This window comes from Ursus maritimus, unplaced genomic scaffold (assembly GCF_017311325.1).
Source record: "Ursus maritimus isolate PB19 unplaced genomic scaffold, ASM1731132v1 scaffold_1, whole genome shotgun sequence".
NCBI classification, from domain to species: Eukaryota; Metazoa; Chordata; class Mammalia; order Carnivora; family Ursidae; genus Ursus; species Ursus maritimus.
Genome location: NW_024423343.1, coordinates 93,959,475 through 93,973,984, shown reverse-complemented (window position 1 = coordinate 93,973,984; position 14,510 = coordinate 93,959,475). Strand labels below are relative to the sequence as shown.

The 14,510-nt window shown below is 33.9% G+C and overlaps 1 protein-coding gene across 1 annotated transcript in view; it reads right to left on the bottom strand.

Annotated features, from left to right (window-relative positions):
* Window positions 1-14,510, bottom strand: part of ACTR3 (actin related protein 3) — a 61,544-nt gene that overhangs the window by 23,042 nt on the left and 23,992 nt on the right. Inside the window, exons 2-6 of the mRNA XM_040645607.1 lie at window positions 13,503-13,558; window positions 9,860-9,984; window positions 7,173-7,283; window positions 3,895-3,990; window positions 2,077-2,184 (exon numbers count right to left, since the gene is read on the bottom strand). Of these exons, the coding sequence (XP_040501541.1) occupies window positions 2,077-2,184; window positions 3,895-3,990; window positions 7,173-7,283; window positions 9,860-9,984; window positions 13,503-13,558 (496 nt within the window). The remainder of the gene's footprint in view (window positions 1-2,076; window positions 2,185-3,894; window positions 3,991-7,172; window positions 7,284-9,859; window positions 9,985-13,502; window positions 13,559-14,510) is intronic.

Below are 14,510 nucleotides of genomic sequence, written 5' to 3'. Positions count from 1 at the left end.
ACTGGGGTCAGATAGAACCAGTCTGAATCCTACCTCCACAACGTACTATTTGGTGATCTTAGGCAATTCATTTATTTGCGCTGTTAATGGGTAAACTGAGGTTTCAATATAACCTACATTACAGATTCTGAGGTTTAAATGAAAATCTTAAGTATCTCTATGTAGCACTAAGAAAGAAAAATATGTTGTCAACTATAAAAAAAAAAAAACATGAAATAATGGCCACATCCCAATTTCCAAAATATTAAAATATACTCCAATGGCAAAATAAAATCTGGTATAGCCATAGAATGAAATATTATTTGGCAGTAATAAGAAATGAAGTACTATACATGTACACCTTGGATAAATCTTGAAAACTTAAGGCTTCATGAAGGAAACCAATCACAAAAGACCACAAAGTGTATGATTCCAGAAAAGGCAAATCTATCAAGACAGAAAGTATATGAGTGGTTGCCGGGGCTAAGGTTATCAGGGGGAGACTGACTGCTAACGGATACAGGGTTTCTTTTTAGAGTAATAAAAATGTTCTAAAATTGACTGTGGTAATGGATGCACTATGTGAGTATACAAAAAACCACGTAAGTATACACGCTAAATGGGTGAACTCTATTGGTGTGTAAATTATATCTCAAGAAAGCTTTTACTAAAAAAAGGGCAATTATTACTAAAACTATTAGGACATTGGGAGGGTAGATTATGACATCTAATCTAAAAGTAGTCACCCTGAGGATGTAATCCTCAACAGAGGTTGCCTGATGCAATAAAAATAGGAATGATTAGTAATGAAGAAATAAGTTCAAAATAATTTCATTTCTTACAGAATATTCAATATAATATAAAAAGTTTAAAAGATAAACTATCTATGGGGCGCCTGGGTGGCGCAGTCGTTAAGCGTCTGCCTTCAGCTCAGGGCGTGATCCCGGCGTTCTGGGATCGAGCCCCACATCAGGCTCCTCTGCTATGAGCCTGCTTCTTCCTCTCCCACTCGCCCTGCTTGTGTTCCCTCTCTCGCTGGCTGTCCTCTCTGTTAAATAAATAAAATCTTTAAAAAAAATAAAAAAAAATAAAAGATAAACTATCTATATACCTATCTAATACTACCAGTATGATTTCAAGTAGTCATTTTGAATGTATTAGGCACAATAAAAACCCTAATTTGTCATTAAAAATTGGAAGCACAAAGGCCTTGGCAGAAAAAACGCCATCTCTGATAAATAATCCAATCTGATGCATTTTTCTTAATATGCTTTACTAAATCCAAACCATAAAACACAATCATAACTTGAGCTTTTATTCAAAAAAATAATTTCTAGGGGCACCTGTATGGCTCAGTCAGTAGTTCTCTTGATCTTTGGGTTGTGAGTTCAAGCCCCACACTGGGCATTGAGCTTAATTTAAATAAATAAATAAGTAAATAAAATTCCCAAAAGTCATTAATGGCCACGTGCTTATAACAAACTGTTATTTAGTTAACCTATGCACCAAACTGAAATCTATTAATTAACGATAAGAGAGACTATCAACTGGCTAACCTATACAACACAGACACATCCAAACCAGAAAACAGAATTCCATGTTTAAGAAAAGAAAGGCACAGGAGCACCTGGATGGCTCAGTTGGTTAAGCATCTACCTTCAGCTCAGGTCCTGATCCCAGGGTCCTGGGACCTTGCCCCCACATCAGGCTCCCTCTCCCTCTGCCTCTTCCCCACCCCACCACCCATGCTCTTGCTCACACTCTAACAAATAATAAAATCTTTAAAAAGGCATAATATATTTCCATTCCAGCTACTCCAACATTTTCTAATTATGAATGAGAAACAATTTCTAATATTTTTAAATCATATTCGAATTACAGTACAAACCTATATAGCAAAAGAAAGATTCTGAAATTTGTTTATAGAATTTTAGTATTAATTTGAGCAAAATACAGCACTAGCTGAACAAATGGCCAAATCAGAGCAAATTTTTCAAATATTTAAAATTTTTTAAAAATGGTATTAATTTCATACCATTTAACTCTTCCAGATTTGTTATCTGATAGGACTATTTGATAATTTTAAAATATCCTTACCACAGGAATGACATGAGTGACACCATCTCCACTGTCTATTACTGTACCGGTCAATGTCCGTTCTCCTACTTGTCTTGAGGTCCAGGATGCAGCTAAGGCAAGAACAGCCTTAGAAAAAAGAAATATGACCGGCAAGAAAATAAAAACAAGCACAAAGAGTTAATAGAAAAAAATACTTCACTGGAGTACTTCAATTTTAAATGTACAGTTGACTCTTGAACACCAGGGTTAGGGGAACAACAAATACCAGGGTTAGGCGCAGTGATCCCTCCAACAAAAGCAGCTGAAAATCCAAGTACAACTTCTGACTCCCCAAAAGCTGAACTACCAAATAGTTTACTGTTGACCAGAAGCAGTATCAATAACATAAACAGTCGATTAACACAGATTTTGAATCTTACAATAAAATAAGTTAGAGAAAAAAATGTTAAGAAAATCTTAAGGAAGACAAACATATTTATTGAAAAAATCTGCATATAAGTGGACCTATACAGTTCAAACCTGTGTTGTTCAAGGGTCAACTATAGTCATCTCTGGCAAGAAAATACACAAAATTAATTACATTATGCAATAAAATTATTCACATCTTACATTTTAAGACAAAGTTACAGGCTTATATACTTTTAGGGGCATAGTTATAAATTTTCCATGTTTTTACAAGGGCCAAAATGGGGAAGACTAACATGAAGTATCACAGTACTAAGACTGCCAGGACTTAAAATTATGTTTATATGGGCTAGCCTGTACACAAACCACAAAGTGTTAAGTAAGGTAAAGAAATACACAATTACCCAATTACCCAATCATCTATGTATGTTATTCCATACATAGATGGCTATAAACAAGTATCTCCATCATAAGATTAGCTCCAAATTTTCTAAGTGCAACAGGCATTTAGGAATATATAACAAGGTATTTAACCACAGAAAAAGCCATTATATACTTTTAAATATTATAATTTAATTAGGAAACAAAGTTGATGAAATTACATTTTTCTATGAAAAAGATTGGCGTGGGCAATAAAGTACAATTCTATTAAGATTACAAATTAAGAAATGAACACAGCTAGTTCATTTTTTAAAAACTGAATTTCACAGAATCCAAGCCTCCAATAAGATATATGGCCAATAATCAAAAACCGAGCTAAACTTTTACCTACTTGCAATATAATAGCTGAACAGGACCTAGAAAGTTATCTAGGCCACCCTCCTATTTTAACACAGGATCATACCTCATAATCATTGCTACCTAAGAGAACTATACAATAGTTACATACTTATTAAGCATTTGTGATATGCTATGCATCACATTCACTACAGGGTTAAAAAACAAGAGGTGAGCTGTGATCCTGAGAGGTGGGAAAGAAGCTATTCCATGAAGATATATTTACAAAGTAAGTTCAATAAAATATTACAGGGATTTATGATACACAGAATACAAAGGAGCACAAAGGGGAAGGTGGTCAAATACACCCAGCAGTAAGTCAATCAAAACAAACTATGAAAAAAGGACACAACAAATGTTTCAAGGATAAATGAAAATGTATATAAAGTTCTTGACCTGGAATAAACATTCAATAAATATTAATACCCTTATTTCTGTCCCATGAAAAGCCTTGAATTATCTAAAGATCATTAACTTCCTTCCTTCAACATTTCTCTTTTGCTGACTAACTCTATTTTCTATGATTCCTAAATTATTGAGTCAGGAGAGAACTATGAAATGCTTTGAGGTCATAAAAAATATATTTTTAAAGAGTGAATTAAACCAGATAAAAATTCAAGAGTCAAGCTTATCTTGACTTGTGAACTTTCTTACCTGCACAGCAATGTACAAGCCTGGAACATTGAAGGACTCAAACATTATTTCAGCAGTATATTCCCTGTTTTCTGGAGTATTCAGTGGAGGTTCAGTCTATGAAATTTAGTAACATTTTAAATAGACAAGATCAGATTATTCTGACAATTTCATAGGCAATTGTTAAACAAGAAATAATTTATGTCAAAAATTTTATTTAAAAATTTTAGTTAAATTTAGAGATACAAAGATAGACACATAGACCAAAGAAAACTATATAAAGAATTCCAACAGATCTATGCATATATGAAAACAATATATTCTACACACAAATAAAGAAACCAAGTTCCTACATTACACCAGTAAACACTGATAAAAGGAGAAAGAGAGAGAGAGAGAGAGAGAGAGAGAGAGAGAGAAGGGAGACCTAGTCAAATCATCTTATAAAAGGGTAATGACAGACCCCCAGGGAGACATACCAATGGTGTTTCTAGTGGCAGAATTCTCACCTATGGAATGTTTTCACTAGGATGTACCGGGTCTGTTTACAACTACAGTAAATAAGCCAAGATTCTACAAATTTATGCCATGCTTCTTGGAAACTGTTATTTTAAGTTATATAACTGCTAAGAGTATTAAAATAGAGATATTTACACAGTTCTCTTCAGTTTATATGACCACAGGCATCATTTAGAAACCTGCAGATTAAGTCTGGGCCAGAACACATTCTAATGAGGCGAGAGAGGAGTGAGGAAACAGTACTTGCAATCCCGGACTCCGTGTTTCCCCTAAGCCTCGTGATTACTTAAATCATTTAAATTATTAAAGCTTGAAACTGGGTAAGACCTCTGATTCTTATGAATCTGATTTGACAATTCTTTTTGTTATCTCAAATATTTAAAATAAAAGGCAAAACTTTCAAACTTCATAAATGCAGAAGAATGATGTTTTTGACCTTGAGGTAAGGATTCCTTAAATTTCAAAAGCACAAATTACAGAGAAACATGAATAAAACTTGAATTCTTTGCAAATTAAATCTTTTTGTTAATTTAAAAAACACTATAAGGTTTTTAAAGAAAATAGTCAACTAGGAGTAGACTTTGTACACATGTAAAACCTTTAACAGCTAAACTACCTGATGTGTTTAAACTTATTTAAAAGAGTTTTAGAACTATGTTCAAGGCTTTGGAGATAATTTAGTGATAGATACATACAAAATTAAGCAAAGTGAAAAAAAACAAGGCAGTTAAATTATAAACTCTAAGAAAAACAGAAGTTCTATATAAAATAAAATATAATCAGAAGACCTCCCAAGGAAAATATACTAATAGCTTATAAGCACATAAAAAAGTGCTAAACATTAGTCATCAGGAAAATGCAAATTAAAACCAAAATGAGAAATCTTACACACCCACCAGAACAGCTAAAATTAAAAAGACTGACACACCAAACATTGGAAAGAATGTAGAGCAACCAGATTGCTAACACATTTTTGGTGGGTGTGCAAAAAGGTACAACTCATTAGAAAAAGTTCTGAAAGTTTCCAATAAAACCAATCATGCACCTACCCTATGACACAGCAGTGCGGTATCTAGGTATTTATGTAAGACAAATGAAAACATGTCCACAAAAAGACTTGTGTAACAATGTTCACAAAAAACAAAATATTCTTAACAGTCAAAAACTAGAAACAGCCCAGGTAATCATCAAGAAAATGGATAGTGAGGCATATTCATACAACAGAATATGATTCAGCAACAAATTATTGGTATATGCAACAATGTAGATGAGTCTCGAAGATTATGCTAAATGAAGTCTTACCAAAGAGCACATCTTGTATAATTCCATTTATATAAAGTTATAGGCAAAACCAATCTGTGATGGGAAAAATCAGAACGGTGGTTGCCTCTATGGCACAGGGGCAGGAATTAATCAGGAAAGGATATCAGAAAACTTTCCAGACTGATAGTAATGTTTTATATCTTGATAAGGGTTTAGGTTACACAGATGTATACATCTGTTAAAACCAGGAAATGGGCAAACTGTATCATGCATCCTGTAAGACAAAGCCATCTCACCACTTGTTTTTGTAAATACAATTTTACTGGAACACATTTAGGTATCATCTAAGGCTGCTTTCCTGCTACAACAGCAGAGCTGAGTAGCTGCAGAGACCAGATGGTGCTCAAAGCCAAAAATATATGCTATCTGAACCTTCAGATAAAGTCTACCAAAGCCTGGTCAATACCCACAGAATGGCAGAGTTAAGGTTTATACATTTTATAGCATGTGAATTTTATATACATAAAAGAATTATAAGCAAATAATGAACTCTAGTTGATGATATGCATGCTAATGTATTTAGGGGTGAAACTAGTCCATCTGCAACTCTTTCTGAAATAATTAAAAACATAAGATGAAGTGATGGATAACCTGATATCATAAAGCAATTATAATAAAATTAATACTTGAGTCTAGGTTGTGTACATGTGGGTGTTTATTGTAAAGTTCTTTTAACTTTATGTTTATGGTCTACCCAAAAACAATATTCACAAATTACAATAAAATATAAAATATGGATTTCATATAACTATACTGTAGGGTGGGGGAGAAGACAGGGATTATGATTTAGAGAAGGAGGGTAAAAGAAACAAAACCCTCATCTTTCCTACTTAGGAAGTCAGGAGGTAGTGTCTAATATTTAAATAAACAAACAAGAAATAGAAAACATGTTTAAATTTATGAGGTAACTATCACAAAAAGCTCTTTAAAAATTTAAAGTGTTTGTCTCTAGATAATATGAATCAAAGGCTGGGAAAGGTGAGGAAGGAGAGTGTTATTTTTTTGTTTTAAATCTTTATAGCAGTTGGTTTTTGTAAGCTATAAACATGCATTGCTTTGATAAAAATAAGAAAAATTCAAAAATTATATTTTTTGTACTGTACTTTTGTTGCCAAGAATTACTAGTGAAATAATAATCAGACCAGTTATAAAAAAAAAAAAGCAAAGTGCCACATTTCCAACTTTTTTGAACCTTACTGTTCCTATCATAAAGATTACATATTAATTATGAAAAGAACTTTCTAAGTGCCTAAACCTTGGTGCTTCAATATATTACAACTCTACTGAAACCCAGAACTGGACAATCTTAAAGATGACACAGCATTGTAACAAAGTCTTTTAGACATAGGACAATTTAATAAACCATAAAGTATGCCCTAGTGAGTACAGATGTGATGAAAACGTTCTCATTAAGTTTCTTCAAAAATGTCCTTGGTGAAACTATAATTTGTACTTACCAAAAGAAAATAATGGTCTTCTGGTTCTGCCCTTAAATATTTAAAGATCACTTGTTCCATAAACCTTTCCATCAAGTCCCAATCTTCAACTATACCATGGCGAATTGGCCACTATTAAAACAAAACACAAAACACAAATGAAATCTTATTAATGTCAAAAGTAAATAAAACTACCAAAAAAGGAGAATATTAAATCAGGACACCATTTTTCAGGTGTGATTTAATGATACTGTGGATCATCCTTAGGAGATGCATACTTTATTTAGAGATCAATGAAATTATTCCCACAACATATTTTCAGGTGGTTCAATTAAAATGCATAATGTAAATATTAGGAAGAGAATCATCAGAGCAATCCTGTCACAGACAAATCGAGAAGGATGAAGATTAATATATACAATGGGATTTAACAAAGAGCTTAATAATAATCTGCGCTCGAAGAATCTGAAACTAAATAAGAAGTTTGAGGGTTTTTTTTTTATGATTTTATTTATTTGAGAGAGAGGGAGAGAGCACTAGAGTGAGCAGGGGGAATGGGAGAGAGGGAGAGAAGAGAATTTCAAGCAGACTCCCCACTGAACCCAACCTCAGGACCCTGAGATCATAAACTAAGCAGAAATCAAGAACGGACGCTTAACCGACTGAGCCACCTGGGCACCCCAAGAAGTTTGGTTTTAAAAGAAAGAGGAAAACAACAGCTAAAAGGCTGAGGAAAAAGAATAGGAGTAAAGACTGAGAGAAGTTTTATTGTTTTGGTTTGTTTGTAGCATTTGGAAGACTTAAAAATGTGTTTAAGAGAACAGAATCAGTGCAGAAAAACTCTGGCGTCTTAGCTCACTGACTTCACCACCTTCAAGGATTTCTTTTCCATTTTGGCCGCAGTTTGGTCTTAGTATCACTATCTTATCTCTAAATTCCTGAAATCCAAATACATCCCTCTCTGATCACAACCTCTTCTCCTCCTACCACACTCTAGCAGCCCACTATACTCCTGATCACAATTAGACTTGCAGTCCACTGGCTCTTGTAATTATTCCCTAACCATCAAACCTGCCCAAACACACACAAACACAAACACGAAGTTTAGATTTTATGCTCCATCACTTTGACTATAAAAACCCAACCTAGCATGACCCTTCACTAAACTTGTCTATACCCAGAATGCTGATTATACTGAAGACACATACATAACTAGGCGGATAAAACTAAGAACTCATAATTGCTGTTCTCAAGTGAACCTAACTTTGCATGGCAAGTCTTCGTTTCCCTACTCTGCTCATCTTCACTCTTCATGATGATAATTTTAAATGTTCTCCCTATCACTCATATTTCACCTTCTCCCCCGACCCCTTGGGCAGCAGAGATGATGTCATTATGTATTTCACAGAGAAAGCAGAGGCCAACAGTCAGGAATCCAATCTCCCTTCACCAAATCTATAAAACTGATTCCATACTTACCCGTTTCACCTTTTTGTAATGTAAGAGACCCCACACACACATATCAATTAGATCATCTGTGCTCTGGATCCCATTCCTCTACCTTTCTCAGAGACCTCGACTGGACTCCATCTTTCCTGTTACTTAAATCTAATGGCTCCTTCACATTAGCATTTAAACATCTCTTCCATCTTAACCTCACAACTTGTCTATTCATGTCTACTTAACTATCTCTGCCTCCCAATCACAGCCGAACCTCATTGAATATTACTGTCATTTTTTCCTGGCCTAACATTCATAATCCAACCTACTTGAACCCAGCCTCACTGGGCTGTCACTCTTCTAAAACTATTCTTATTAAGGTTACAAATGACATCCTTATAGCTAAAGACAGTAAATAATATATGGGCTCTAACTTACTTGATAGATTAGCAGCATTCCACACTGTTTACATTCCTTCCTGTCTAGCCCTGTCTCTCTAACCACGGATTCTCAGTCTCCTTTGTAGGCTTTTCCTCTTCTATCCAAATCTAAATGGTAGATTGAACAGGCTCCATCTTGGGCCTCTTCCCAAGTACACTCCCCTAAATAATTTCATCCTTTCTAGAGGTTAATTGCTACCTTCCAAATATTTGTCTCCAGCTGTCTTGTTTAGGAGTTCCAAGAGCCACATTATTTCACTGCCTAACAATGTATAAGATGTCTCTCAGGTACCTCAAACACAATATTCAAAACTAAACATGTCTCTAGATGTGACAATGTGGAGGTAAAAGAAAGCCACTCACATTGACGGCTCTGAGATCTACTGAGTATGGAAAAAATACTGCTCATTTGGGTGAAAATTTTCCTCTCAGGATTTAAAAAAAAAAAAAAAAAGAGTTAAAGCGATATTGGGAAAAGCCATAGGGAAAAAAGAAATTTCTATGGTGAAGAGGTTGAGGATATTAGGCCTATAACTGAGTAAAATTCCAGATGGCACAATCACTGGACTAATTTTTTTTTTAAAGATTTTATTTATTCATTTGTAAGAGAAAGAGAGAGAGCGAGAGCGTGCACAAGCAGGGGGAGAAACAGGCAGAGGGAGAAGCAGGCTCCCACGGAGCAAGGAGCCCGATGCAGGACTCAATCCCAGGACCCTGGGCTCATGACCTGAGCCGAAGGCAGATGCTTAACCAACTGAGCCACCCAGGCATCCTGAACAAACTAATTTTTAAAAGAAAATATTATTTTTACAAATCATAAAAATGTACCTTTGTTGCATACGTAGGTTTTTCTATTGCTTCATCACCAATAAAGAAGTCTAGGTCATCAACACCTTTCATCACCCTCCTTTGAGCTTGATCACCCACTTTTGCGGACTCCTTAATAGCAATACCTTAAAAATAAAAGTTATTTATACATGTCAAAGTTTGCTTTTTTCAAGTGAGACAGAATTTTAACTTATATTTCTTCCATTATAAAGTATTATACAAAATATGATCTAACACAATTAAACTGTTAAAGCACAGAGGTCATTTAAGAAATTGATGACAAAATTCATTTAACACAATGAAACCTCAACTTCCATTTAGAGACAAGGCCTCAAGTGTAAAAAGCCAAAAAAAGCACTGCTGTGGGAATGTTTCAGTTGTATTTTTTTAAACTATGTAAGATCTATTTCAATTTGAGTAAAATTATAATCCCACCAAAGTCAATATATGCTTGATGGACAATCAGAAAGAAAAAACTGAAAAATGCTAACAAATGAAAATAGGAAAATTGCCAGGGGAATTTTTTAAAAAAAAAAACCTTTCTTCCTACTTGGACTATTATAGACTGGCAATTTAAAAATAACATTGGCATAGGGTTCTGTTAAACTTTAGTCACACATACAAAGGGAAATTTCAAATCATTTAGGTAAAACTCACAATAATCCCCTCAAATAATTTCAGAAATCCAGCACACAGTACTTGACTTAAAACTTGTTATATATTTTTTAAGTATGTTATACATTTCTGAATCTGTCAAGTTAAGCAGTCATTCAAAATAATTATCTGCATGCACTTAAATGTTACACTTGCATTTATAATCAATTATATCCTTAATAAGACGGGTAGAAAATACTGAAGGAATGACATTCTAAATCCAGTCTACTCCTTCAAAATGTTAGAAAGCTTCTCTAGTAATTTATTTATAATGTACACAGACATCCAGATGGCTCACTATAAGTTTCCTGAAAAACAAAGATGTCTGCAAATAACCATGAATCATATAAACAGGCTTTCCAGATTAATACCCATGCTCATCAGTGGCAATTAACCATATCTGCTGATTATAAACACTGGACTTGCAGCATTAAAATTGGGTGAAAAAAACTCCAAAATCAAAAACCTCCTTTCAACAGGAAGATGGGTTTTTAACAAGCTGCAACGTCTCATAAGAAAGACAATGAAAACTAAAAGTGCATAGTTTGGCAAAGAGATGAAAATAGAGACAGACTAGATACAATGGTGATAAAATCCTAAGGTTCAAAAGATCAAGATTATATAGGTCTCCAACAAAGACAACACAGCCACTTAAGAACATAAAACATCAGTAATCTCATGAAAAAAATGTTTAATCACAGCATAACACCTGATAAAAAATTATAAATTATGAAATAACAAAATTGGTATTTTATGGGTTGAACTGTCTTCCCAAAAGGTATGCTGCAGTCCAAACTGCCAGTACCTCAGAATGTGACCTTATGTGGAAAAAGGGTCTTCTGAGTTAAAATGAGATTATTAGGGTGGGCCCTAATCCATTATGACTGCTGTCCTTTAAAAAAAAAGAAATTTGGACTCAGCCACACACAGAATACAATGTGAAGACAGGGAGAAGACAGCCGTGTGACTGGAGTGATGCATACACAAGCAAGGTAACACCAAGCACTGTCAGCAAACGCGGGAAGCTAGAAGAGGCAAGGAGGGTTTCTCCCCTGGAGCTGTCAGCAAGATTATGGCCCTACTGACACCCCGATTTTGGACTTCTAGCCTCCAGAACTGTAAGTTTCTAATGTTTTAAGCCACCCAGTTTTTGGTCTTTGTTATGGTGGCCTTAGGAAACTAATATAAACATACACAAGCCTCTAACACTAAACTCAAACATAACCAAAGTCAAGTACAGATCCACAAAAGTACTTCCATATTAGTCAGGAAAAAAGCTACTATTTGTCATCAAATTCTTAAAATAAACAACAATCAATATATTGATATATAAATGTGGGGGAAAAGTTTAAAAAAAAAAAAACCTGTCCTTCCGAGTAGATAACAAACATGCATAAATAAAACATAAGGAAAAGACAATAGTACCACCAAACTAAGACCACTATAGTCACGTGAATGAGCTATTTCATCAATGTCACCTAAAATCCATATTATGTATTAAAGAATTAGGTTTAGGTAGCAGCCTAATTTTTTTTTGCTTTTTTTAAATTGAAGTATAATCAACATAAAATGTCATATTAGTTTCAGGTATGTAACATACTCACTGAACAATTCTATTCATTACTCAACACTCACCATGGTTAAGTATAGTCACCATCTGTCACCATACAACACTACTACAGTATTATTGACTATATTCCCTATGCTGTACTTTTCATCTCCATGACTTACTTATTTTATAACTGGAAGTTTGTACCCCTTGGTAGTAGCCTAAGTTCTTACACAATCAATTCGTAGTTAAGTATCCAAAAGTATATCACAAGTACAAAGTTCAAACAGGTTACTGGAGAATTAAAATTAAAAAAATAAAATACATATACATATGTATATATATATATGTATGTATGTGTATATATAAGCTCCCCTTTTAAATACAATTTTGACAACTCATTTCCCATATTTCACGTTTAATTTTGTCCTTGCTACATTAATTACAAAACCACTGACCTATTCACATCCAATGAGTGCCCATGTGAAACTAAACATTTGCAGTTTCTGACAAGCCCAATAATTTCTACCTTGTTCTCAACTTCATTGATTTGAAACCTAAGCTTTTTTCACTATCCTACATGTTTACTTTTCCATTTCCTTATTTTCATAAATTAAGAAGAATACAATACATGAAAACATTCAGTCACATAAACTCCTGTGTAAAACTGGTGACACTCTAGGAGTCAATATCACCAAGCAATGGCTCCAAAGGTTTTTTCATCTGATACATTCAAGTCTTCATATGGCAGCAGGACAAGTACATCAGAGGTATAACTATACAATATACAAAAGGTAAACTGTTGGAAAGTCAAAAGTACAAAAGTATGTCCATCAAGAACCAGATACATAATTCATACTAACAAATGAGAACGCTAACAAACCAAGTGTGAGAGTATTTTTTAAAAACTGCTAAGAGACAAACACTACTGAAAACTGATGGCCAGGCTGGACAAAACAAAACAATGTAATTATGGTTATAAGACATTAAAAAACAGCTGAAGTCAACATCTCTAAAAATGAGATGCCATCCTTATTTTGAAATGTGGTCTCTCATCAGGGATGTCAATAAGCCCAGGCCTGGCAAATGGTAATCATGTTCATCACACACCAAAGAATAGTCTCTATATGTATGTGATGGAGGATGCACTACTTAATATTTACATCCACGTGCTATCAACAGCAATAACTTCAAAGCAAAAAATTGTTTAATTATCAGCTCATTTATTTTTAAATTTTTAAAAAGAGACATTTGGTAGATTTGGTAAACGAAGAACTAAACAGCTAAAATGAATGGTGAGAGGCATGGAAATGAGGTCACACAGAGCAAACCATGTTTCTAAAGGACTAAATCTTAGTGTCAGAAACAATTATCTTTTACTTTAACTATTACAAAAAAGATCTTTAAATCAGCTTATTTGTGACTTAAAAGAATACTTACAGGAAGGGATGATAAACTGTGGTTCTGTGTTTCCAGCATATCCTAGTTTTGTATACCTGCAAAACAAAAAGGAAAATTATAAGGATTTCACTAATATCTTAGTGATTATAATTTATTTCTCAGATTTCCATTTGTTATGAAGTGAGATTCCACTATGGGTAAATATACAAAATTCTACAGCTTCAATGCATTTAAACATCCCTACTTTCCAAAGCTATACCAAAATTATACCCACAGCTTTTAACAAGAAATTCTACTTCTACAAACTGATCCTACAGGGATATTCATACATACGTGAAATAACATATAACAAGACCATTAGCTATAATCTTGCTTATAACAGCAAGAGACTGAAAATAACTTAAACATGAAATTAGAAACTAGTTAAATATGCTAAATGTATACTCTTAGGTTATGCAGCTACTAAAAAAGATTGAAGAATCTTTTTATGGACTAATATGGAACAATCTCCAAAATGTATTGTTAACTGAACAAAGCAATGGACAGAACAATGTTTTAAGTATACTGTATTTGTACAAAAGTAAGGGAGAGTGGTAAGAACATATAAAATACATCTGACTGTACAGGAATAGAATATCTCTTGAAGAATATAAAGCAGTCACTAATTTTGCTGGTCTCCAGGGAAGGAACTGGGTAGGTGACAGGCAGGAGTGACAAAGAGAATTTTTATTGCATATTTTTCATACCATTTGAATGCATTATTATTCAAAATAACTGTAATTTTTAAATGTTTTGCCACAGTGGATTCAGCCTATAATCTTACAATAGAAAAATAATGACGATCATGATTAGGAACTATAAAAGCTGAGCTTTGATAAGCTGCATGCTGTGAGCTACACAGGAGATAGCTGGATTTTTTTCTGTGGCTATGCATTAAAACCTATTAACTATGAGCAGGCTTTAAAGAGAAAGTAACAACATTTTATATTATTCCATATTCAAACTCACTGCTAAAGAGCAGGGAGGTAAATTGCTGTGAAATTCTTG